Source organism: Poecilia reticulata, linkage group LG1 (genome assembly GCF_000633615.1).
Source record: "Poecilia reticulata strain Guanapo linkage group LG1, Guppy_female_1.0+MT, whole genome shotgun sequence".
NCBI classification, from domain to species: Eukaryota; Metazoa; Chordata; class Actinopteri; order Cyprinodontiformes; family Poeciliidae; genus Poecilia; species Poecilia reticulata.
Genome location: NC_024331.1, coordinates 8,972,756 through 9,000,239, shown reverse-complemented (window position 1 = coordinate 9,000,239; position 27,484 = coordinate 8,972,756). Strand labels below are relative to the sequence as shown.

At 39.5% G+C, this 27,484-nt stretch overlaps 1 protein-coding gene across 1 annotated transcript; it reads right to left on the bottom strand.

Annotated features, from left to right (window-relative positions):
• Positions 1-8,270: 8,270 nt before the first annotated feature.
• Positions 8,271-20,553, bottom strand: cxcl12b (chemokine (C-X-C motif) ligand 12b (stromal cell-derived factor 1)). Its single transcript, XM_008409253.2, has 4 exons — positions 20,197-20,553; positions 17,976-18,093; positions 12,760-12,843; positions 8,271-11,389 (listed from the first exon to the last, which is right to left on the bottom strand). Exons 1-4 carry the CDS (start codon positions 20,261-20,263, stop codon positions 11,350-11,352), a joined length of 309 nt encoding a protein of 102 aa, XP_008407475.1. The 5' UTR covers positions 20,264-20,553; the 3' UTR covers positions 8,271-11,349.
• Between the last annotated feature and the right edge of the window lie 6,931 nt (positions 20,554-27,484).

Here is a 27,484-nt window from a genome sequence, read left to right as displayed (position 1 = left end):
TGACAGCGCTAAGACCCTGTGTGTTTCTGTAGTTCACATTAGAAGTAATGGGAGAAGCCAGAAGAAATGGATTTTTTTTTACAAATTATCTGTCTCATATTAAACTGTCAAATATTTGAAAATCGTATTTCTTTTCAATAAAGGTCAYGTACCCCAGCTTTAAGTCTTTCCACAAATTCCCAGGTGGATTCACGTTTAAACTTTGACTAGATCTTTTTAACACATGGTCATGCTTGCATCTGAACCGATCCGTTGTTGCTCTGGCTGGACGGCGAATCTCTGCTCTAATCTCAGGTTTTGCTGCTTCTATCAGCTTTTCTTCCAGGACTGACCTGAATTCATCTCTGTTCATCTTTCCATCAACTGTGATCATCCTCTCTGTTCCTGCTCAAGTGAAACATCCCACAGCATCATTCTGCCACCACCAGCTCTCTCAGGGGAGACAGTGCGTTTATTATGATGATCAATATAAATCAGCATTTTGGCTGTTTTGCCCAAAAGTTTCCCTTTTGGTCTCTGACCAAAAACACTTTTTYTTCATACTTGCTATGTTACCTGCTGTTGGGGTGAATACATTCTTATGCTTAATAATACGTGTAAAATCTCACTAAAATACTTTGAAGTTTGTGCTTGTTTGGTAAGAAAATGCCTTTACGAGGTATACAGCATGAACGCATTCAGCGCTGCATGTTGTGCTGAGAGTCAGGCACGTGTGCCCCATTAATTTGACGTGATTAAATGACTGGCATTTGTCGGCTGCCCGGCACSGGTCACCACCGGGGATTTGGGTTACATGAGCTTACATCTGGTCACTTCCTGCGGCGTACACACTGCGTATTTAACGTCACACCTGCAAAATGAGGTCTTCAGAGACAGAGGCTTATGAAACACATATGAAGAGTTCACTTTGRCCCTCCTCCCCCGACAGAGCAMGTTCAGAACGGCTATGAGAAAAATCTAACCTCTCCTGGGTCGGTCCAGGAAGTCCAGTCTAATATAGCCTGATGTCTCACTCCAATCACCGATCTGAAAACAAAACGGTCKCTTGGTTGTTTGTAAATCCGCCCAGGGTCACAACTGTGGAGGTCGTGTGAGTAATCAGGCTTGTCATTAACCTGCTCAGATTGCTGGTTTTATCSGGACTGACACAGTTGGAAACATTAACCTTCGTTTGCCTTGGCTTCAGGCCACATCTATTCACTGCTAAACGTCTTAGGATTGTTTAGAGTAGAGCTAAATAGAGCACTAAGTATTTACTTTTGAACACCATGGAAATATCGACARGCTTTTCAAATGGCAATTCAGAGAAAAGAAGAGCAGTCGTTGGGGATTCGATTAATTGTTGGCGCGGACAGCGTTTTAGCTGCTCGTCAGCAACAAAGTGATGAAGAACTTCCTAAAGGAGCAGAGGGGGTAAACCAAGAGAAAAAAAAAGAAAAAGCTGTTTTCTCTGTGACCTAAAAGTCTTTCAGATGTGTGAGAAAATCCAACAGACGACGCCGCGGATGGAAAATTTAACGTTACACGGAGAATAATGGTAAACAGAGAGAGGAAGATGAGGAAAAGCAGAACCTCGGTAGCGACTTGTGATGTGCGTTCGGGACACGTTGGCAGATTCGTCCGAACTCTGCTTTCTGTCGGCCGTTAGGCTTCAAAGAAAACTTTCTCTGGATTTACTGCCGAAAGAATTACACAAAATGTTTTCAACCTGACAGTCCAACGTTCAACTTATATTTAAAAAGTTTGAGTGAGTGGTTGTAGTGGAGTAATTGGAGCAACGAGACGTTCCCGCTAAGCAAAGTGTGTGTTTATTGTTCCTTCCAAAAACTTCCAKGGGTTTTCTATAATTTTTGTGAACTGAAGAGACAAGGGAAGCTACAGACTGATATATAAAAAAATCAGCTTCTGTGGGCAAATGAATCAGTCAGTAAACTGATTTTGCTGCAAGACCTCATCAATTTCTGCAGTAATGATTAACAATCAGCTGCTTCTATAAACATTGAAAAAAGAAAACTGCTGTCGACAGATGGACTAGAGCTGTACTGAATGAAGGATTCATCGGTCGGAGTTAATCGTTTCCCCTAAAAATKACCAGTTTCTGAACTGAAACCGAGTCAAACAGCAGATAAAACCAAACAAACCTGAAAAAAAAAGACATTTGAAAGACCTTCTGAAACCCAGATACTAACGATTGATGAAAATCCTCTGGAAAGTATGGCTCTTTAGAAGCAATATATGAGTAAATGCACCAAGTCTTTAGCACAGATTTGTGCCTAAGTAAGATGAGAATAGGAAAATATAAACCAAACATAAAAAAATATGTTTTCATTGTCACCTCACAGTTTATATCATCTTTTAGATTACATCTGAAATRCTCAGTTTGTAACGATATGGTTTCAATATCAACTTCTTGCAGGACTCGCCTGTCTCACAAAAGGAAGTAGCGGAGAAGTGGGCTCTCCTCAGAGTAGGTGGTGCTGGTCTGCTGAATGCCTGCAGACGTCTGTGATAACCAGGCAACAGAGACACAGGCTGCCCGGTCCTGCATCACAGTGGAATGACTCCTTGCAAACCTTTTTTGTTCAGGATGTCTTACAAAATGGATCATGGACAAAAAAAAGCATTGACTTTTTTCTTTTCAGAGCTCGTATTTGCAAACAAGCGATGATATCCGTCTTTCTGGTCTCTTTTCTTCTGCTGTTCTGCTTTGTCCCCTGAGTCAGACATAAAGGATGTCTGCAAATGAAAACTACAATCAACATGTTTGTCTGTGTCTATCGTTTTTTTTCTTCTTCTAATGTTATGTTGCAAGAACACTGAAAGCCTCAGTGATCGATTTAACAACATTCCTAAGGGAGCAGGAGCTAATTTCTGTCAATTTGATGCTGAATTATTGAGGGTTGTGTGGAGTTTGTGTGACATTAGAAAGTGTGAATTGCCTCATCCTTCTTATGCTTTTCACCTATTCAAAGCCACTTTCAGTTAAATGGAGCCTTTGTTTCAGTGTGGTTTCTAAAGTCCATTAGAGGTTTTGGGTATCAATTGTTTTTATGTATGAAGAGAAGAAATCAGTTAAGAACCTTGGTAAAATTTCTATTTAATAATCCAGTTAATGGAATTGATTGCCTTTAAAAAAAAAAGGTTCCTTAGGTAAATGTGCATTTCATAAACATTTATGCAAATTTAAGAATCAGAATGAAAACACTTCACACTGCAGCACTTTACTGCAAAACAATAGATTCTATGTGAAAACCTTTTGTTGCCCCTCACCAAAATTACTAAAATTTTTTTTACAAAGAAATGTAAATATATTTGACTGAATTTCTTGTCACTACAAGATGATTTTATTTAGTTAAGATTCCATTGATAGAACTAATTACCTGGACACAAACACTATAAAAATAAAGCCTGAGCAGTGAGGCTTTATTTATTAAATTGACTGAGAAGAATGAAGATGCTAAGCTAAATACCGGAGAAGGGTATTAATGTTTTCTCTTTTTTTTCCAACAGGCTGACTTTAGATTTTTTTTCTAAGCTATTGAACAGTAAATATTAGTGATGCACTGATTGAAAATTTGAGCAAATATTGATATCTGATATAAAATCTGATACAGTGGCATTACTTATCAATATTTAGTGATATTATATGTATTTCCCTACACTTCTGACACTGTGTGAAAGCGACCGCACCGCCTACATTGTTCCCCTGCTTCAGTTTAACACCCATAATCCTCTGCTGCATCACTAGCACTGTCAGGGCCGACCCTCGTCTCTCTCCCTCCTGAAACACAAACAGAAACGACGTCGAGATGAACTGATCGGACAGATCCCGATATGTTAAAAAATGACCAATATCGATACTGACATATCGTGCATCGCTAGTATTTATTTACATAGTTATTTATTTCCAGATATTTTTTTTCATCCACCTGCAGTTTGTTCTTTCTAACCACACAGAGAAGGCACACTTTAAATATGTAAAGAAAAAGCTTTTTTACGAAACAGAGTATGATCAAAGTGTTTCAGGAATGGGGCAAAAAAAAAATCTAAATATGATTGCAAACCTCCTGGGTGACCCTCAGCTTAATAACATGGGAAAATAAGATGGATGTGCTCACCTTCGCATGCCTTCACTGTAGAATTTGTCTGTATTTGTAGACGGTTAATTGCTCGGCTATGTTTATGCAGGTTTGTTCTGTTAGGAATCAAAAACACACATACTTTCATTTCCCTTGGCTGTCCACTAAGACAAAAGACAGACACACATCAACACACCCACACACCTCCGTGTGGACCAGCAGCCAGCATGTTTCCCATTAAGCAGGCCTGGTATTAGGTTGTTCAAAGATGAGAGCCTTAAATCACAGGATTACACACAACCTCAAGGATCAAATCAGCTGGGCAATTGGCTGTCCTGCGTGGTTATGTTCTCTGTTTGAGGCGAGTTTAGCCGAAGGCTGCCGTTTCCTCTCTTATTTTCAGGATGTGTTTATTGAATGACATGTGTACGACTTGGCCAAAAGTTGAATATAAAACTCTGTATTAGCATGTAAAAATGATGTTTGGAAAGGTTGATGCTTAAAAATTTGTTCATTTCAAAATGAGGTTTTGGAATGAATACGTGTGCATTTCATAAACGTTTATGAAATGCACACGTATTTCATACGTGAAACTAAAACAAAGGTGGATATTTTACTTTAGTAAAAATGATAAATAATTCTGTAGTAACTTTTTTAGCAACAGAAAATTTTTTCACATCAAAYATTTTTGTTTTACAATATAGGAAAAATGRCAATTAGGTCATCTACTTCAAGTAGGACATAATTCAAACTTTTTAAAAACATTTGTTGTTTATCGGTGATGTTGAAATTTGGTCCCCGATTGGACCGGACTGTCCGGTGTGATGACACCCAAAGTCTCTGAAAGGCGAATCAAGGCAAAAAATAAAATAKCCCTTCCTCTGGAAACAAACAGGAGTACGCCTGATTTGGAAAACGAAACCATAATAAGTATTACAACAAACAAAAAAAAGATCTGGCGAACGAAAACCTGTGGCTGTAACCTAGCAAGCAACGCTGAACTAGTTCATGTTGAGAGCAGGCAGAAGACGAAATGAAACCAGAGAACAGACAGAGGGGCGGGGGAAAGAAACCAAGAAGAAAGCARAGATGACCATCTTTTTTTGTGGATATATTTTGTGGATATATCACACACATATCCACAAAATATAAAATATTGTAGAGAAGAGGAAGGAAGAAACATCAGCTGAAGCGTAGCAAAATCTCCTGACACGAAACTCCACTCCGTATATCATCCAGCAGAATACAATAAAACGATTGTTGTGTTTAGATGTCATTTATTACATGGCGTGAGCGCGCAGTAATGAAAACTACTGCTGGAGAAAAACTTTGAATGATATTGYTTTTTTTATTTTATTTCGGTCTGCATCGCAGAAAATCGCAGACTTGGGGGATGTCATTTGATCATATTTAGGAGGGGGGAAATGTAACCTGAAGGAATAAAAACCCACAGGGAACATCTATCTTACAGTAACACTGTAATAACTCTGAATCCAGGCAGCTTTCTGCATGGAATAAAACCACAAACACAGAGTCGGGGGAAGAAGAAAAAACAGCACATGGATATGTCCTTTTTCTTTTTTTTTTTTTATGCAGCTTTCTTATATTTTTGGCTTTTGTCACCTGCAGGTGTAAATGAGTTGGGCGTGGTGCGGCTAGCAGGAGTTTATTTGGATTTAAAGTGACAGAGGCCCTAAAACGACCCTTTCAGAAAAGAGCTCAACATAGTCAGAACAGAAGAGACGAAAATCTCATATAAGATTGATTTTGTGCAAAAGATCTAATGAACATGTCTTGTACAGCCCACAGATCCATCCYAACTTATCCTTCGAAACGTGAATCAAAAYKGTTCCCATTAGCTTGTTTGAAGCAAATTAGATGAACATGGGATGAAAGCTACATCACCCAGGGCTGAAGGAGGGAGAGACAAGAGGCCAAATTAACCTCTTAAAAGGAAAACCAAAGAAGTGATGCAAACCCCCCCCTCCCAAAAAAACCCAGAGTGGTTTCCTGGAGTACAGCTGTGACGTATAATAAATGTGTCATGTGTTACAGATTCCTCTCCAGTTTTCTGTGAGGTCCTCTTTCCACTACACCATTTCTCTCGACGTTTCCTTTGCTGCTTTGTCTGTTGGTATGTCTCCTCATCAACCTTTGCCTTTATTGTTTTTGGTTGGACAGCGTACATCTCATTCAGACTCTAATAAGCCCTCTGGAAATATTTTACATGTCCCAACTGGCCCCTAATACTTAATTTAGCTTTATTGAAACATATTTCATTTTCCTACCCTARGCCTTATTGTGTTTGGTTTGACTTTCTTTCTTTATTTTTTTTTATAGGTTATAAAAACGCTTCAGATTCCTTAGCTTAGAGTGATGTGTCCCTGAAACTACATTTTAATAAACACTTCGTACCCTTGTCGGCCACCTCTGGGGCTCAGCTGAGTAAGCATGGCGCAGAAATCCCATAATCATTTCTGAACCCCAAAGGYCCAAAACATGCAACTCTGACCCCGTAAGGCACTTACTTGGTCCACGTCCAAATCGTGTCTCTGGTTCCTCGTACGCATCCGCACGCAGGTCAGAGGAGGAAGCGGTGCCGTGAAATGAATCCGCTCCATTTGGTTCCCCATTATTGGAAGTGACGGCGTCATAAAGCCACTCGGGTTCTCTGGAGCTGCGGACGAACGTACAMCAGCCGAAACCTCAGGTGTTAAAATTTCAGGCTGGGTTTACGTCTGTCTTTTACTCCTTGACTCTTTAACGGAAAAGCGATTGTTAAACAAGTTTCGTTTCTGTGGCGGATAATGAAAAGTGACAGTAGCTCATGAATTATTCACTCAGCCTTCAGGAGGCCAAGGCTGAGTGGCTTCAAAAGCCAAAACCTTTTGAAATTTTGGCTGGCTTTATTTTTTATTTATTTATTTTTTAAATTAGGGCTTGCTTTTGTGTTGCAGGAAGCTTGGCCTCAAGAGTTTTTATTTTCCTTTGTTGTACGGTTTGTCGTTGAGTTTGTCCCGCTGCCTGACTTTTGTTATTATCWAAGTGAGTAATGCCAAGTGACAGCTCCTGATTGTAAGAGAAGGAATCCAGAACAGTTCAGAACCGCATCAAGCTGCTCTCAGGGCACATTTTTTAAAAATATATACTGTATATACTTTTCAATTGACAAAAAAATCAATGCTAGCATGTTAGCTCTCATCACATTATGTACAACAGGGGAGACTGGGGCAAGTTGAGCCAAAGGGTAAGTTGAGCCAATTCTTGTTGCTAGGAAACAGCAAAAAAAAAAGCAAAAAAAAAAAAAAAAGAAAATGTGACCAAACAGTCAGTGAAGACAGGAAGTGCATGGATATGGTTGTTAGACTTTTATTTCTTAAAAAAACGATTTTCACTCTTAAAAGCGAATTTCATAGGAATTGTATTTAGACCCCAACAGGTATTTTTACATTTATTTTATATATCCATTATGTCATGAATGAGCTGCAACATGCGATCATAAACCAAGGGTAAAAGTCAAACTGGAAGCTGTAAGTAGTAGWGCCATGAGACAAATCTTTTTGTTATGTTTACACTCGTTCTGAAAATATATGCAAAATATATAAGTTAGAGACCAAATTGTAGTGATCCTAAATATGAAGTCTCCCCTTTTATAACTTGTTCAATGTAATTCAAATCATGTAACCCAAACAGATAAATAAAATCGGTTAATGTTTTTTTCACCAGGACATTTTTACAGGCCTGGTCTGGACACCCTGTGAACATTTCTGAGGGCGTCACGGTTTGTAGCCATTAACAAACGTTATTGTTAGTTATTTGACTTCTAGTGGAAGTAGTTACACTTGATTTCATTTAGGGGTGTCAAATTAAAAGGGGGAGAATAAAAAAATGTGCCAATTTTTTTGCATTTTTGTTTAAAAATATCTGGAAAGCCTGTTCGTCTTTTTCTTCCGGATCAGAGTCACAACAGGCCGGTTAAACACAGTGATATTACAGGCTGTCATGCAGAAAAATTTTATTAAACAATTATGAACGGTTTTAAAAAGCTGCATGATTTCTTCAACAAATTACCAAAAAAGAAGAAGTGAATCTACTTAAGTCACAAAAACTAACCTTTAAATAGGCAAGAAATTCAAACCGAAGTTGTCTGGGATGGATGAAACACAGGTAGTGCACTTATTATTTTTTTTTAAATCTTATTATGCTTTATTGAAAAATGGGCGTAGATATAAAAATAAAAACAACAAAAATAAAAAAATACAACCTCTTGGCTTACAAGCTGTGGAAAACAGGAAGTAATCTTCTAAACYATTACAAAGGAATAAGTCAGAAGCTGCCAGGAGAAAAACATTTTCACATTGTCGTGGGCTCCGAAGTAAAACTCATTTTGATTCATTTAAAAATACAACAGTAGAGAACAAGAGTTAAGTTGAGTGTCAACTTAAAAGACATTATAAAAACATTAAAGGTAAAAGAAAGAGAAAAAACAGAGTTTAAAATGGCTTTTTGTCGATCTGATTACATTTTCTTACAGAGACATTTTGCTGAAACTCATTATCACCGTGTTTGATTTCCGTAAATTCATAGTTTCAGTGCTGGCAACCCAGCATAATCTAGTGATTGAACATGAGAAAATGTCAGAAGTTACAAAATGTTATTTTTCTTTACCAGTTTCAATGGTTGGAGTAGTTTGGTAATGAACAACAAATAATAATAAAAAACCTTATTGAAACACTTTGTTTTCTGAGCAATGTGTTCATATAATTTACTTTAACCACACAGGATTATTGGGTGTTCAGTTCTGAGAGATTAATTACAAGATTATTGCACCGTTTGCTCCCAACTGGAAAGAAAAACCACAGATAGCAACMGAAGAAAACAAACCAGCGCAAAATGAAACACATGAGCATAAAAACGATGATCACAACCACCTGGTTCTGAATTAACAGATTTGAGTAAGACTGAGGAAAGGCTTTTGGGTGCTGGCAGATTGAAAGCACATGCCGGTCGCTCTGATCTAAGCTGAGCTTTGGTTCTGTCTCGGCTCATTGGCTGCTGAAACATCGACTGAAGTAAAACGATAAAAAAGAAAAAATAATAAAATTGTTCAGTTGGTTTGACCTGAGCTCGGGAAAAGCTATGCGCTCAAAGGCAATTTCAAAAGCTTTCTTTAAAGAAAAATATGTCAGCTGTAGCAGCTCTGACATGTTAGTATCTCATTTTGGCTGGTAAAGAAACACCAAGAGAGACAAAAACAAAAAATACATTTAGCAGTCAAACAGTGATGGTTTTGTATTTCTTTGCATACAGAATTACATGCTTTTTTATTTGTGGTAAAGAAGTTTAATACTGAAAAATCCACCTTCATTTAGTAGCTCTTACCTACTTATGATAAAAAAAACAATTAGTAAGATTCCACATATAAAAAGAATAAAAATACACTAAAGGACACATCTGATAATAAAGTGGCTCAAATATATATATGTAAAAAAAAAGAAAAGTGGACAAACAAAAACTTCCCTTTCGCCAACCCTAACATTCCCTCTGTGACATTCATGACCCCACTAATTTTGACAATTTATTAGCTTTTTATTCCTAAAAAAAAGGAATGGTGTTGGTATAAAACACTAAACTTGTGATCGTAGAGCACCCACACACTCCAAAACGTGCAAAAAGCCTTAAAAGAAAATAGATTTTTTTAAATTGTACTGCAACAACAACATCCCACAAACAGTTGTCAAAACACAAACGCAACCGAAGTCTTTTTATTACTTTTATCCGACTTTTTTCCGTTTTTCCTGAAACATCAGAGATTTTCATCATGACGTTTTACTGAACGTGACAGAGGTCAGATCAGCCACATTTCAAGGTCGAAAAGACTCGTGCCATTAACGTCAGGCAGCAAAATACAGCGACTTATTCAAATCCGCCTAATTGTTCAGCCAGAGCAATAAAAACGGTTGGATCTAGTTTATCCTGCCAACAATTAACCTTTATTCAACTGCTGCAAATTAGTCAGTGTGGGATTATGTTACAGCAACATGTAATTGATGCCTTTTAGGACTTTTTGCACATCTTCAGCAAAAGTGCCAATAGAGGTGGATGGGGCTCTCTCAACTCTTTTCACTAAACCCCCCCCTAAACCTAAGATCATAGAGGAATCCATGATTTTTGAGGTGGGCGTGTTTTCTGTTGCTAAATAGTTTTAACTAAAATACTTTCTTTCCCTTGCATGGCTTCAACTTCGTCTGGCAAAAGACCCGTTGTCAGTAAATGCTTAAGACTTTATCTTATCTCCCAGTTGTTAGTAGATGCTCCCTCTTACATAAAAAAAAGTGATACACAGTCGTATAAATGGCTCTGACTCCTCTTTGTGAACATACAGCAGCACCATGAGGCTGGTGTCAACACAGTGGAGGAGGATTCCTCGAAACGAAGCGAGGCTCCATCAAACATGGACGCCCAGCTCGCCTCTGACCATCAGCGGCCGCTAGAGTTCAGCCGTCGTGTCTGGAAAACCCATATTCTGTGTCGAAGGAGGAGGAGGAGAAGATGGGAGGCCAGAGGGGAAATTTATAGGACAAGGTGATGGAGAACATGCAGGTGATTTTTGTGACAGAAGAAGAAGAAGTGTGGGAGGAGATGGAAACCTGGGAATCTTTGTTGAGAACGTGGTGTATTTTAGTAGAAAAGGGAGACACGTTTGCCTCGCATGAGTTCCCTTTGGTGTTCGCAAATTAAAAGCACTTCTTCATTTCACCAAAGCGCAACTGATGCGTCGGTGCGTGAGCGTCCTCTTTGAGACGTTGTTAGTGTTGAAGAGGTTATGAAGTCACAAAGCTTTTGTGTGAGTTGGAAAACTTGAGGTTTCTCTTTACAGAGGTGTAAAAAAACTAAATAAAAACCCTGACTATTTACAGTCACAGAAGCAGAGTTAGTTCAATTCATCCACGTTCAGAGACTAAAAAAAACAACACACTTTCTGTTTGCATCCTGCTGCTTCATCACTGCATCTGGAGCTTGTGTGGATTTCAGAAGACGACTCCTCGCCCAGTTGGGTTTGGGGGCCGGGAGGAGAGACGGCGGTGTGGTCAGTGCAGGTTTGGAGGTGAAGTGCTGCTTCTGCAAGCGGTCCACAGAGGTGGGTGGACTGGTAGGTAGCGTACAGCGTGTTTGCATACATCCAAAGCAGTGTCAGGGAGGTACGGAGGTTTGACCTGGGGGGGTTCAGACTCGGAGGCGATGCGCTCCATGCCCCTTTCTCTGCAGCTTAGACTTTCTTGGTGTTGCGTCTCTTGGATTTTTTCACCCTGGGGAGATAAGCAGAGGAATGAAAAGGTTAGGGTTTGTTTTTTGTGATGCTATTGCAGCGTGTGGACAATCTGTTTTTAATTCAGCAGGATGTAAGAGCAGGAAAACATTCTCCCATTCAGACAGCCTGGATGGGAGAATGCTGCTTGTCTAGGAAAACTTGAACCATTGATGGAAATAGCAGAAGCTACAAACAACTTCTGGTTACCGTAGAAAAAAAATGTGGCTAGCTGGAATGACATTGCCATTCTGAAGTCAAATTTAACAAGTGACATTTTTGATTCTCTACATCTGAAGGAAGATACTAACCTCTGGGAACAAGAACTGCTATTTATTATAAGTTCACACATTGTAAAAACACAAAACCTCACAGAGTATTTTTGATCCAGTTTCTAGTGCAAATATCTTAGTACACTTGAAATAAGACAAAACTAACTTACGAGTAACTTTTCAGCAAAATACCAGAGCTTGTTTTAAGTCAATGAATGTCAAATATTGAATTTTTAAAAAGTACTAGTTCCATTAGCAGATTATTTTACTGAGAAAAAGACATTATTCCAATGTTCTAATTACTTATATATATATATATATATATATATAGTCACCTTTTCATCAATTAAAATAAATTATTGTCTTAAAACAGGATCCTATATCTTGATAAACAGGTTCTTGTGAGTGAGTTTTGTCTTATTTCAGGTGAACTAACATATTCGCACTATAAACTAGACCAAAAATACTTGGTAAGGTTTTGTGATTTTGCAGTGTAGGAGTTGTAAATATGCTTTTTTTTTCCAATTAATTGTTTGAATTTAAATTATGACCTATGATCTATAAGAATTTCAAGTTATAATATAGTTTGAAGCTTTCATATTTGCCTTTGTTTGCTGGTTGGGAATTGCTTTGGAAAATGTTTATAATGTTTCAGAAAACAGAAATTTGACAGTAAATCAAGGTTTAGTTGTTTTTTTTTCCGCCAGGTGACGTCAGACATTTCAAAGATGCATTTCATGCGGCTCTGATAACGCGCAGTTGGCAAAGACATAAATGTGGAAATGTGCAGGACGAAGGTAAATACTGAACATCTGCTCTCAAGTTTACATCTTATGCGAACTTTGGATTAAATGTTTAGCAGGTTCGCGGAAACAAAGGCGCGCGAATCGCAGCGGAAGATTTAAGTCTGTTCATAAATGAGTGGAAATTATTTCTCCTATAGCCCGTCTGCTGCTCGTAAACAATTTCAGAGAGTAATTGTAAGCGGGAATGAGAAAAGTTTATTTCTTTCATCTAAACTTGTGTGAGCAGAGCCGCATATTTCTTGTTTTGTGAGGGATCATTCGTCAAAGGCAAAGATTTTTTTTTTTGTTCTTACTTGTTGATGGCGTTCTTCAGGTATCCTTGCAACCACTTGGTCTCAGGGTTGATGCAAACCTCCCTGTTGTTCTTCAGTTTAGCACTACGGAAGAAGAATAAAAAAAAACCCATAAATTACATACCATTTGTCTGTGATTATTACCATTCGACATGCAGATGGACATTTACTTCTCCAGTTTCTCTGCTAACACGTGTGTTTACACAAAGAGATAGAGAGGAAGTTTCTGAGTCTCATCCAAGCATGCGTCTTATAAATCAGCTTCAAGGACGTCATGGAGGCATATTTATGCTGCAGGACATTTTTTTTTTCCCACCCCCTGCATCTCGGTGACGATGCGCAGCAGAGAGGTAGTGTCTACAAATGATTATTTTAATCAAAGTTTTGCAAAAAAAAAAAAAAGAAAAAAAAAAAATTGTTGCAGGTTTATTAATTCAAGACGCTCGCTTTATGTTTTCGAAAACCTTCAGTGAGATCTTGTTGAAGTGAAACAGATACGATGAGTAACAGCAACCCCTAATGATGTGCAAAGAGTCCTAAGATGAATTTATCTTGGCAATGATTCCATTAAACATTTTGCTCTCAAATGTTTAGTTTGAATAAACTAAAGAAAACTAAGGAATCCATAAATTAAAAAAAAAAAAAAAAACCCTCGTACCACAACTGTTTTAACCCACCAGCAACCGGAATTAAATGCAACAGAAACATTTTGTTACTGATTATTTCTGCTGTTTCAAAGTTGCTCTCATAGTCTGGAAACTTTCCCGTTGTGTTAAAACCAATTTCTTTTGGTTATAGGTCATTTTTGTTGAGGCAAAACTATTTTAGGGTCTTCATAAATCTGGAAATTGCTGCAGAAATATGCTTCTTTGCTCATGTAAGAAGCATAAACATGCCCATATCTACTTTAAAACACCTGCAACTGTGACAAAGAAAGCCCTAATGAATAATAAAGTGACGTTGACTTTATTATCTTAAATTGCTTGTCAGCTGATTGATCATTTTTCAAACCTCCCCCGTCAGAAAGGGATTACTGGTTGTTCTAACATGTTGAAGGGGAAATACTAAATTAAACCTTATCAGTGTTTCATTCAAAGAACAAGGAAGCAGAACTTTCCTTATCAGCTGATTAAAAGCTAATCTATCCAGGGTTCAAGTTTAGCTGAATAAATTGAAGGGATTTTAATACTAAATTGCACGTGAAGTGCCATAAATATGCCTCGCATGGTTTTGGTCCAAAACCCCTCGTCTCTAAAAGAATCCCAGCACGTCCTGTTTAAACGAGACGGATTGCGTTATTACAGCAGGTTTCTGTGTGTTTGGGACCGAGGATGAAAAATCGCAGCTTTCTGTTTCCACTCATATCAGCGATGACACTGAACTCTCTTTGTAAAAATGTCTCTGCAAAGCGCATTAAACGTCCTCACAGATCTGGCATCTCTGGATCACCTTGGTTTCATTTAAAACTTCCTTCTGTTTTGGTTTGGTGTGAATTTCTTACATGAAATATTCGCTTCTTACTTGTAGATATTTTTTGCCGGCTTGAATCCATATTATTTTATCTAATAGGGGAAATATGTCTCGAGCACACATGCTCTTGAAATGTAATTAAAACAACAACTCGTTCAGTTCTGATCTTTAACGACTAAACGTTTATAGTGAAACAGACACTGTAACTCAAAACGTTGACTCATTTACTTGCATAATTTGCCATTAATAAACAATTCCTCCAGACATCAAAATGCTTCTCACACTTTTCTGTCTCGCATTTCTGTGGTGTGTTCAGGTTCTTTAGGAAAAAACCCCCCAAAAAACTAAAGTCTTCTTGTAATGTTAGATCTCAGTTTGCCTCCAAAGCCAATACTGGGATTTATAGTGGGAATCATTGCTGGCCAGGTTTAAAACGTTCCATCTCTTCCTCTTTAATCACATTTCCATGCTCTTTTGTCTGCTGCTTTCACCGCCGGCGGTCTGCGGAACGATTTAACTATGAACCCGAGTTTGCAAAAATACACAGAGATGCTTTTGTATTATCCGTTTAATCCCTTACTTCCTCCCGTAACGGAAGCATCAAAGCCGACCAGCAGTCAAACACAATCGGATCTCCGCCATGTTTCACTGTAAGCGAGTCGTTCCTTTGTGTCACCTTCACACCAACAGATTCTCTGGTTGTTGTTTTTTTTATTTAGTTTCCTCATCTCATCAAATATGATGTCGCAGAGAAGCTTTTTTTAATACACGTTTTCACTTCCAGTACTTCCAGTTTCCTCGTGATATTATTACTGCGTAAAAAATATCTGCTAATGAATTTTCGCTCTGAAAATCATTCATTTAGCTGCGTAGGAGGCATCTCTCCTGTAACCATTAAAGTTAATTTATGCAGATGAAAACAGAAAACTGTTTCGCAACACGATCGATGTGTAAAAGCTGTAGGAGCAAAATATCACGCTGCAGTCTTATTTCAGGAGCTTTACAGTTTTTCTTTTAAATCATTTTTCTCACCATAAACCAATGTAGAGACACTTTASACTTTTGTTGTTCCTTAAACTACGTTTATTCATCCTGATTTCTTGGTGTTCCTGGTCTGTCGGTGAAAAGACGGTAAAGGGATTAGCTTTCTTGTCCGGTTGAGTTTCAGATCTTACTGGACAGTCAGAGTTGGCGGGTCAGGCTGTAAGGTTTCACCTCCTCTTAAAACATGTGGCTGATATCACACCCCGGTGCCGAAAGGTCGTGTTTGCGAGCTAACAGCTCAGAGGTGCAGCGCCTCTCTGCCCTGCTCTCCTCCTCCCTCCGTCTCTCTGTCACACAACTGTAAATTCAACACATTCCTCAGACTACGACCCTCTTCCCCGCTCTTCCCAATCCCTTCCACCCATTTCGATGCTCCCACACACATTAGCAGGAGGAACGCATTGCCCCTTTGCCTACAGTGCCCTCCAGGAGGGTCGGTCGTACGAGCATCAACATCAAATCCCTCAAACCAACACGCGAAGCCGGGAGGCCGAGCGGCCCAGAAACCGGATCTCTGTTTGCTTTTCCTCAGGGGATGTCTCCTCTTCTCCCCCCTTCCCTTTCTGTTACATTTCATTAGGGCTTTCCAGATCGTCCATTCAGAAGCTCTCTATGGTTTGATGTGTCTCCCTTCGTCTTGTGAGGAAGACGCTCTGAGAGGCTGAACCTTAATTGACTTGGCTGGAATTTGTGGGCCGGAGCTCCAGCAGCAGCAGGTAGTAATTACTTCACAGCAAGTTAATATCAACAGCATGCTGAGGTCCGTGAGGATGATGGCACATGGGGGGACGCATGGGGGAGGACTTTCTGTTTTTTTGGAGGTGTAGTGTTTCCAGCTTTCCTACATCTGCTCCAGTAGAGACACCCTGGACGGTGGGTTTCTGGCCTGGCCAGAGAGCAGTTTGTCCTCTGTGACATTTTTTGCCATTTGGCCACCCCTTGTTTTTTTTGTTTTTTTACCCCTCTTCCCTCTTTTTTTGTCAGAAGCCCTGAAGCTTCTGATGTCCACTCTTCTCTAGCCAGGAAGTGATGAGACTTTCTAGTTAATACGTTCCAGACCGGTGACATTACATCAATCATCGTCGCTGAGGCAGTTTGAGGCGGGAAATGAATAACAAAAAAGAGAGGATAAGGGACACAAGGGGTCAGCAATAATACAAAGGTAATCTCTTTGACCCTTAATGATTGCTTCCTTTACAAACATAAATGGTCCCCTCGAGCTCGGCCCGTCGCGGCTTTCCTCTCTCTGAGTGGATTGTGTTGTTTTAATCTCTCTTCATACAGGAAGCGAGTCAAAGGATATCAACACCAGGCCTCACATTTACCCCACACGTCAACACACGTCGGTCAAAAATAGTGAAAATGTACAAAAACAGCTTCGTAAGTCCTTTTGTGTGACTTTAGCATTGGATTAAAAATTAAAGCCCAAGTTTGCTAGGGCGGACAGGAGGAGCAGCCTCATCATTTTCTGAAACTTTACAACAAACTGACCCAAGGTTCACTGAGCAGCCACAGGAAATGGTAAGATCACAAAGTGAAGCTGTGTAATAATGTTATGTTGGTGTTTGTAGAGAAGACATTTGTTCTAAGCACAGAACGTGTTTGTTTGCCTAAGTTAGCGCAGTGTTTTCCAACCCTGGTCCTCAAGGCACACTGACCTGCATGTTTTAGATGTTCCCCTGCTTCAACACACCCCATTCAGATGATTGCAATTCAGCAAAACCCTGTTAATCAGCCAACAATTGAAATCACGTGTGCTGAAGCAGGGGAACATCTAAAACATGCAGGTTAGTGTGCCTTGAGGACCAGGGTTGGGAAACACTGAGCTAGCGTAAGCGTTTTGACCAGCTAGCACAGAGTGCTGCTAGCTTTGTTCAGCATTAACACTTTCAGTTAATATTAATATTATAATTAATATTATTATTAACAGTGCTGTTAATAATAATATTAATATCAATTTTACAGAGTTGCACTACGGAACAAGTTTGCACATTTAAGCTAACATGAGTCGTTTACTTGCTAAGTAGTTAGGGCTAAGCTAATTATAGCTATGTCACATTTTGACTAAAAATGTGGATTTAAATTAGTCATGAAATTTAGCTGAGAAGTTATACTTTTTTCCATATTAAATTTTCTTACAATGCCTTGCGTCGCCTGCAGGAGGCTGATTGCACAGAAGTAAGGTTTCCATGATAAATATGACTGACGATAGCGTATATTGTTGCACAAGTTGGTCTTTAACGTTGCTTTCATGGAAAACTTTGACTTTCTTGAACTTTAGTGAAAATTATTGTTTTAAATAATATTTGAAATGTAGGAAATAATGCAAATCCATGAAACTCTTACATCCTACCAAGACACCTTGTATGGGCCAGAACTCAGACGTGTGCAAAGCTAGATGCATATTTTACACCTTTCTTGAGAACTCAGCGTAAAACTAAAGCATCAAAATCCTCTAGAATGATTTATTACTTAAATGCATAAGCTGCTTTAACCTCTCTTCGCATTAAAAAAATAAAATTTAAACTCCATCCAAAAATGCAGTCTGGGATTTGACTATACTTCCCCCAGATTACCTGATGCTTAAGTCATTAATACATAGAAATCTGTACAAATTAGTGAGAAGATCAGACAATTAGAAAGTGGGAAAGACATTTCTCAGAGATAAGCACTCCATAACTCTTAAAGAGTCATTTACTTACATGACTTGGAAGGGGCAGTTGGGGGTGTGGAGAAACTTGAGCTCCTTGATGGAGCGCTGAGAGACGGTGTTGAGCGTGGTGCGACACCAGCAGCGCTCCACCAGACTGATGGGCTTGGCTGCAAGCAGACAACACAAACCAAAAACTCATCACAAAGCTGCAAGCAGGCAACAATCAAGTCAATAAGCAAATCAGCAGCTGGCACCAAAATTAAACTGAAATAAAATCATTTATGTTTCAAATTCAAGCATTAATGCCCCTCTTTCTTCAGTGAACATGTTTAATCTACTGTAACAAATCTTCACAAAGTATGGAGGATTTCTGAGTTTAGCTGCTATTTTTTTTCCAGGACATGTTAATTAAAAAGAGATTAGCCCTTTATGGCCACTTCTTTTCTTTCTTTCACACAACCGCAGGTGCAGAATTTTAGCCTTTCATTGCAGCGGCATTTAGCCCGGCCACTCTAAAGGGAAAAGGGCCCTCGACCTTTTCCAATATTCTTCCCTCTGCATTTCTTTTTTGTTTTTTTCTCATAATAAGTCCTCTGGAGCAGAGACGGCATCAGCAGGCTGTGTGGAAACCAGCTCAAGCGCATTCTTAAAATGATTACAAATCAGCGCTGTGGATACCTGCTGAGCACCGAGGAAAACAGACATGCAACTGTTGCTGCACGTAGTTGCTCATTTGGCTATTTTTTGTAATTTAAAGAGCTTAAAAAGGTCTTTGAGAATACACAAAATATAACAGCCAGTTTACAACAGATAATTTCACATTTTAAAAATTTGCTGTGGGATTCAACTCACAGCCACTGATTTTATATATATTATATATTATATATATATATATAAACACCTAATGTCTTTCCACAAATGACTAAATCCTCAGTAATTTCAGCCTAATGATTCACACCCGTTCAGACTTCTTTCTCATGCAAACTAAGGGATTATTATGCAGCTTGCAGCACCGGGGCCACAAGCAAGGCCCACTGCTTTCCCCACTTCACTCTTTATCCCTAATTAGAAACTAATTATAAGAAAGCAAAGAGTAAAAGACAAATATATGCTCATACATAGACCCGAGGCTTTAATATGCTGGAGGGGGCTCTCGTTGGGGCTGAAACGACAAGCTGTAGCACAAAGTAGCAGCAGCAGCGGCGGGCGACTCGGCAGCCCAGAGGTTAACCCGTAGGAGATTAATGGGGGCTCAGCGCGAAGGCAGCGCTCAAGATTTAAGATTCTAGACTTTACTGTGGAAGTGAAGGCAGGAAATCAGATTTGAAATAGTGTTTCAACCAAAAATATTGGACATATTCAATGTTTTTCTGTATTTCAGTTAGTAGGACTTTGAATTTATAGTAATAATGTTATTTATCTTCTTCCATGTTCTTATATTTTATGTTTTGCACTTTTAAGCCCCTAATTTTGTCTTATGATTTAAAAAAAGAGATCTCACAGCACTTTGTGATTCTATCTTTAAATATAAATAAATTATTTCTTCATTAATTCATTCAATTTATAAAACAAAATTCTATAAACCTAAGCGTTAATATCATAGATATGAAATAATACTGGTTGACTTTATACAACTTGGTGCTACATAAACAAATAAAGTGAGTTAAATTATCACTACAAGCTCCATCAGACCATTTTATGCACACATCACCTTTAGTTTGAGGTAAAACTTTAAGAACCACTTGATCAATTTGCCTCAGTGCTAGAGAAAACAGTTCCTGAAAAAGCATGATTATAAAACAAAGTGGTCAAAATTGATTTACTAAAGAATGAAAACAGGCAGAAAAACTAATATTTAAAACACCTTCCATCATCATGTATCACTGCAACGCGATGCAATGTTGTGGAAATATTATGACAGAGTTCTTTTAGAATAACAGTCTGCCATCTAAGAACTCAAATTTCTTGAAATTTATACAGAGCTGCAGTAATATTCTGATCCAAGTGAAAAGTAATGAAACAAACGTGTAAAATCTGGAAAACATGTCAAATTAATGCAAGTACCCCGATGGTACATGCTTCACATTAAAATGGAAACTCATTTTTCTCATGCAGATTGAAACCAGAAAATGTGAAAGTTCCTCCATTAAATCCATATGTCCACCAAATCAACATACTGGATAAGCTTTCTTTACAAAAAAAATGTCTAAAGAATGACCAAACCAGCAAAGTGACCTGAAACCTCCCCAGAGTTGCCAGTCCAGACTCACCGTTTGCAGTGGGAACCTGCATGACCACGGCCAGCAGAGTCATCAGCGCCAGCAGCTTGACGTCCATGGCTTCAGGAATGGCTTCAGGAATGGCTTGCGCTCTCTTCCTCCTTTACAATCCAGCGCACGACTGTGTCCTCCAGCTCCGCTGCAGCTGCAGTTAAAGCTGCAGTGGGAGGGAGCAGAAACGGAGAGGGGGGAGTCCCACTTTCTCAGGAGAGCGAGGCGTGGGTCCCGGGAGAGGAGGTGAGAGCAGGAGAGGAGACTTCCCTGATTGCAAGCGTGTTGGCTGGGAGTCAGTGGACAGCTCTAGGGGCGGCGTTCTCTCTTTTCATGTAATGTTTCTTTTCCAGATTTCATCTTTTTGTATCTTTATTTGATCTCTTCCATCATCTGGTGGGTTTTCCTCTCCACCACACACATAGAAACGCCACACACCAAAACCAGTACACCGGCAGTTTGCCCACCAGTCAATGCCAGCCCCATTGAGAGCTGCAGAGCTCCCTACGGCTGGGCTAATAATGCTGCACGCTTCAGCTGAGTGTTGTGTTATTGTTTGCTAGGACACAGAACTCCCCCCCACCCCCCTTTTCCTCTCTTCGTCTCGCTGACTCCTCGTCCTCTGGCCCGGTTCCTGTCCTCTGGCCCGGTTCCTGTCCTCTGGCCCGGTTCCTGTCCTAGACGCCTGGTTCATGTCCTTAATAGGCTCCACGGGACTTTCATTGTCTGCTCTGTGATTAAACTATTACGAATCTGTTTAGACCTCACATCTGGACCACAATTAGGAGGAAGGAAAAGTTGTGCCGAAAGAAAAAAAAAAAGAAGAAAAAAAAAGAGGAGCTGCAGATCTTAAAATTGACTTCTGTGATTCTCCATTTCTTGTGTGCAAAGCTAGCCAAAGAAAAATCAAGAAGAAGGTGAAGTTTGGAGGTTTCTGCAATCAAGGCCCGAATGGTGTGTTGTTATGTTTCATCAGATCTAAATGCATAGTTAAGTTTGAACTAAAAAGAGCAGAAAATCGATTGTTTCTTTCAGAACACAACTGTTTCTAATGTAAAAGCTTTGCTGTCTGCCGCAGTTTGTTTCCTTTTGTTTGTGTCCACCTCAAGGACTTTGTAACTATGACAACCTGTGTTTAAAATCACTTTCTTTAATCTTTTTTTAATCCATTTTACTGTGGTTTGGTGTTTTGCTTTGACCAGAGGTTATGATAATTCTTTTTATTTTTAAGTTTTGACTTAACCGTCTCGGGTGTCTTACCATAATCAATAGTGTGCAGTTGAATTATATGTGATATTTACGTTCGTACTGTACAGTTACAAAATGGAGGCTGACAGACAGCAGATTTGTTTACATTTTTTCTAAATCAGTTTTGGGACATTTTGATTTGATTCTCAATTGTTGTAAATGTGAATCACAACTCTTAAATATGTGTTATGTAAAGTGTTATTTATTAAATTTAAAGAAGATGATAATGTTCCTTTGTTTCAGCTGAATATGATTCATAAAAGTGGAGTGGCCAGCATTTTTCCAGGGGCCTCGTCCCCCCGCCAGCCACCTTTTAGGGATGCCACGGCTTAATGAGCATTAAAACACACACTTCTTTAAGTCCATATTAATATTAAAAATGTTTCAAAATTTGACCAAAAGATTTAACTTGACTTACTTTATTCATCACAAATGGTCAAAGTAGTGCTCTGCTTTTTTTTCTTCTTTTTTTTTTGTTTTATAAGATCCATAGATGTCCGTCTATATAGTTTTAAGCATTTTATTGAATGGAGTCTGTTCTCCTAAGTGAGCAGAAATGGACAGGATGCTGCAGAATGAGGGCTGTAAACAAAGCTTGAAGGGACAGATGTGAGTCCTCACGTCCTCTGCAGCTCTCCAGGATCTGATGGAGAGCCTCCAGCTTCACATCTTGATGAGCTGAACCCAAACAGAGCGGTGCGGGTGTGGCTTTGAGACGCCGGCATGCGGGTGCATGTGTCTGATTGTACGCGGGACTCCAAACAAGCATGTAATTATGCACGTTGTTGCCACTTTTTTTTGTTTTGATGCATCAGATGTTGAAGTGGAACTGGACTTCCTGGAGGAACTGAATCCTTGGATTTGGATCCCGCTGCACTCCGTCATGGACAATGAAACCTTACGCTGCGGAAAAAAACCTGCCCATCCATCCATAGAGCCTCTGCTGTGGTTTCCAGACCCCACAACGCAGCGGCGTGCTGAGAGAGCACTCGCATGCCTCAGGCCTGCCGACGGCCGTAAAGCTGCTGTTCACCGTCAGCCAGAGATGAAAGTGAGAGAAACTCATTGCACCTGAGAGGAATCCAGTTATTGCTTCTCTAAAGAAAAATATGCTTTTCTACAAATCAGTAGAGTGGCTACAGAAAATGCAGTTTCCAGTGGCAAAGGTCTCAGTCGAGTTTATTTGTTAAACACATTTCAGCGACAAGGCAGTTCAAAGTTCAAATAAAAGCAAAATACAGCCACCAATTATGAAACAAGCAATAAACTTTACATTTCATCAACAAATACGTTGCTCAATTTTACACTTGCTACTAACTCTGTGAACAATAAAGACAAGTTTAAAGTGAAGGTAAAGTTAGGTTATAAAATAATGATGGTTTGAACAGAGCAGTGTTCGAAACATCGCCTGTCAATGCAAACCACAACACCTGGTTTCTGTAGTTCCAAACATTTTAGATCATGAAATTTAGCATGAAATTTAGCAGGAAGCTTGCCATTAATGATTTCTCCCAGGTGACTTGTAATTTGTAGCTCAATGGTTTTATCTTGGGCAGAAAAAAATCTGAGGATTTTCTCAGAGGGGAGAGATTTAAAAAAAAGTATTAGTTTGGGAGTTTTAGCATAAGTTTGAGACTGCATGAAAAGCAAATCGTAGAGATACAAATATCTGTGGGACTGAGAGTGAAAAACAGCAAACTGCAGAATTATCTGCATTAAAAGACTTAAAGCTGGGATGGAGGACAAAATAAAGTCAGAATACAATCAAATTTCATTCAGAAATCCGACTAAGAATTACAGGCAAAACTTGATAATTCATGTTCAGAAATATTCTCTGTCCGTTTTTGTTTAACCTCAAAAACACAAACTTAGTCTTTCAAACTTAAAGATCACCGAAATGTTACAAAAATTCCAATTTTATTTCAATAAACCCATTAGTTTCTATTCATAAGAAATGGATAAAACTTCAAAGATTTTCATTTTCTGAGTCATAAACATGAACGTCAAAGGTTTTTCTAGCGCCAATGACGCTAATGGGAATATGCTTGAAACTTTTTCCCCGAGCAGCGGGACAGCACAGTTACGTTAGGTCAAAGGTCAGCATGTTCGCGTCTCTGCTTTGGGTTATGGGGTTTGATCTTCCAGGTCTTTGTTCTGGACCATTCCTGATAGACGAGCACGAGCAAACGGCTGACCCGACGAGGGATATGATGGAAAACAGACGAGCGCCGGGTCCAAACAGGCAGCGCCACACAATTAGAAGAAGGCGAGCGGATACGTAAAGGCCGTTAGGTTAGTTATTTTCTCACATAGCAGATGTGACAGCTGCTTGTAAGATCTGAGGATGCGGCCGTTTGGGAAGCAATGTGAGCAAGTGAGAACACAGAAACATTTAACTGCCCCGCTCTCTCGGTTTGCTGTCTCTCGTCGTTCCTCGTAAATTAACACGGTAAAAGGCTTTTTTTTTTCTTTTAGCAGGGAAAAATCATTGAACGCAGCTTCATGTTGTTTTGTGACAGAAACCAAAACCAAACTGGATTTTATCCTAGCATGAAAGCTGAAGAGTTTCTACTTTACGGTGGCGTGACCGCTTGTTAAACAAACCAACGCCACACAAGCACGTCATTAACGTCTCCTAAAACCTTTACTTGCTAAAGTGAAACCAAATAAACCACAGAGTAATCTGTCCAGTCATCTCCTGCCTGACAGCAGAGCTCTGCTTCCTTTTGCAAGATCTTTTTCAGAAGATTGCTCAGGGTTTATTGTGCTGGTTCAGGCGTTTGAGTCTGGTGATAGGTTTTATGGTGGCTGGCCAGATGAAAGGTTTTCCTTAGATAAACAGGAGTCTGTGATCACGGCCTGGGCTGAATGAGCGGTTCAAAGCGTAAACACACTTTAGCCAACACTGGGACAAACGTAAGCCTCGGTAATAGCTTCTGGATCATTAAAAGTGTTAAATAAAATCACTATTATGTAAAAATAACATTCTGTGGAGAAAATTTCACCTGGAGCTTAATTAAAAAACAAAATGTGTATATTTCCAAGAGGTACGCACTTCCTGCCTTTGTGTGTTTTGGTTTCATAAACATAAAATTGGGGTTTAAGATGTGTGATGGGGGTTGGGTGGGGGTTAAGTGGTGTTTTCGGGGGTCGCCTTTATCAGTTAACATGCTTGGTCTCAACATCTGGCTTCTCCGGTGGGACATCACACACATGCACACACACACACACACACACTGATTACGCAGAATGTCGTTTCTGTTAAATGATTAATTACTCAAGTATCCTTAAGAGTCTGAAGTAATCTTGTGTTGATTTATTATGGATCTGTTCAGAAGATTGTGCTCACATTTCTAAACAGTCTCTTCAGTGCCCACAACTGGGTAATTACTCAGAAATAAAAGAGAGAGCGGCTGTGTAACGTTATTTTGGTAGGAAACAAAGCCATTATGTTGCACTTTGTGGTTAAGCTTAGGTGGTGCAATGCTGCTGCTGTCCGATTTCACTTTTTAGTTTTGTTTCTGTGCTGAATTTATTGCTCACTTCAGCTTTCAAACAATTGTTGTTTGAATTGTGCTCAGGGTCTTTGCTAAAAGTCCTGCATTTCTAGCTTTTGAGCCTGTCTGTTGGTTAAGTTTATGGGCCATGATGAACATTAGGCAGCGTCCATTTGCTGGTACTTTTGATCATTTCATACCAACGTCTTACAAAGCTGTGGCTTTAAAACAGCAAAAGATTTCTGTCGCGATATTCCTACTTTTCAGCCTGTTTTAACAAGACACCAGAGAAAAATAAAAGCAAAAGCAGCAGCAAGTATTATAAGCAAGCAAATTTTCAGAGTGGTATGGGACATATCCTATAAACAGATGTAGAAGGATGAAGGTCATTTTGTCTGTTCAACTTTTCTTGGTCAATTCTGACATTCTGTAGTACTACAAAAGTTGTAATTGTCTATCGTATGGAAGTTGGGTTGTGACTATGATAAATAACTACTGACCAACAAGAGGTCACTCAAAGTTAATTTAGTGTCGGGAGTCAAAGCATGTCATATTTTGAGAATCCGCTGCCCCAAACTGGGATCTGGATATAACTTAATAGAATAGAAAATAACATAATTTCGACAATACATATGACATGACAGTTGATCTTAATTCAGAAACACACAAAAGTTAAGAAACAAAGCTGTCATGAGTTGGTGGTGAGGTAGACCCTGGTGGAAGTGAGAGAAATTATGATTTAATGATGAATAACACAATCCAGGCAGCACAGGTGTGCAGAGACATGGAGCTCAAATGCTGGTAGCACACTGGTGCAAGTTTTCTGGCAGCACAGGTGAGCAACAGCAATGACTCTCACCCCTGCAGCAAAGGCAAAGACGTGTGACACGATAAATGACAAAGACCCAACAGAGAAACACAGACACAGGTGGGATTAAATACACCAGGGAGTAATCAAAGGAAACAAGAGACAGCTGGAGACAATCAAGGGGTAGACAACACAGAGACCTAAATGAACACACAGACAAACCAAATCCTCACAAAAGCTAATATGTAATAAAGGTATGAAATGGTTTGATTAGGAAAAAAATGGCTGCCAAGCAGCTTGACAAAGGTGTGACCAACTAAACGAGCTACACTTAATCAGACCCTGGATTGGTCCATTTGTATTAGTTTTCATTTAGTCCTTTTAGGCTGTAGCAGGGTACTAAACCCAAAAACCAACAAAGATTAAAGACTCGGCAAAACAAAATGCATTGAGGACTCTTCACTGAATAAAGCTCTTGACAATTAATCCCCGTTTACATGTACAGCACATACAGTCAAAAAGCTACGCAGACCCACAGGGACAGACGCTGAAGACATTTCCATTTGAATGTGCTGCTGCTTTTAGGGCAGCAACGCAATGAATGCGTTTGAAGTCTTCGGCTCTCCTTGCCTGTCATCAATGGAGAATGGCCTCTCATTGACAAATCCAGTTTACTTTGGGCCGGTCTGAGGAGGGGAGAATCTGGCATGACACCAAATGCCACTCAATAGATGCTTCCACCAAACAAAGACAAAAAGTGGCCGCCCCTCCTCTCCTGCCACTCTATCCTTGTCGCCCGCTTGACGGGCACATTGAAATCTGCCTGGTCTTTCATTAATTTGTCAAGGGCGCAGTTTGCACGTGATCCCGTTGCCATAGTTTCTGCCTCTGTATAGGGAAGGACATGTGTTTACTGTATATATTAGAGGATGCCAGAGAGAGAGAGAGGGCAGACTTGAGTGCCTGTGTCTACCGGTGCTACATTTAAGTGTGTTTTTAGGAGCTGGCAGTGGTCGGCTCTTTCTCTCAGCGAAATGCAAAGAGCGGGGAGGCCGTGTAAAGGGATAGACATCACAATGTGAACTCTAATTGGGTGGGATGCACTATGAATACTCTGCAAGAATACGTGTGTGGTTGAGACATTTGAGCAAGGCTGTATCTGTTGCCAGATATTAAGGTTGCAGGTTTTTTTTCGTAAGATCAGGGAAACGTGAGTGATAAACTCATAAAGAGACGTAAATCTGTCTGATATTTTTGTATTGTTAACTTTATTTGTGGAAAACTGAGACAGGTGTTTGTGGTCTTTTTGGTAACCAATGGAGTTGAAATACAAACCACTACAAAGGTGCACGGTTTTCCAAATCTTTTTCCTTTTGTCTAATCTTGAACTCTGACCTTAACAGAGATAAATGAGGCATCCGGTGCTTTAGTTATCACTTGCAGTTTTATTAGGTCTTCCTGGTTGATCCTTCAATGCACTTTTGGAGAAGTTTTGAAAGTCCGGTCAGTTCTGGAAAGTTCATGATTGATCCATGTTTAATCAGACTGTGGATAATAGGAGATATGTGTCAATCACTTTGTTTCTGTTTCTTATTGTATTTGATCTGGAATTACTTTAGTCTGGGGCGTTGTGGGTTGCTTCAGAGAGCTCATAACCTACTTTATGGTGGCATTTATCAGGACTAGTGAAAATAGACCCAGTTTTCTCTCCATCTCTTTTTCGAGGTTTGAAACG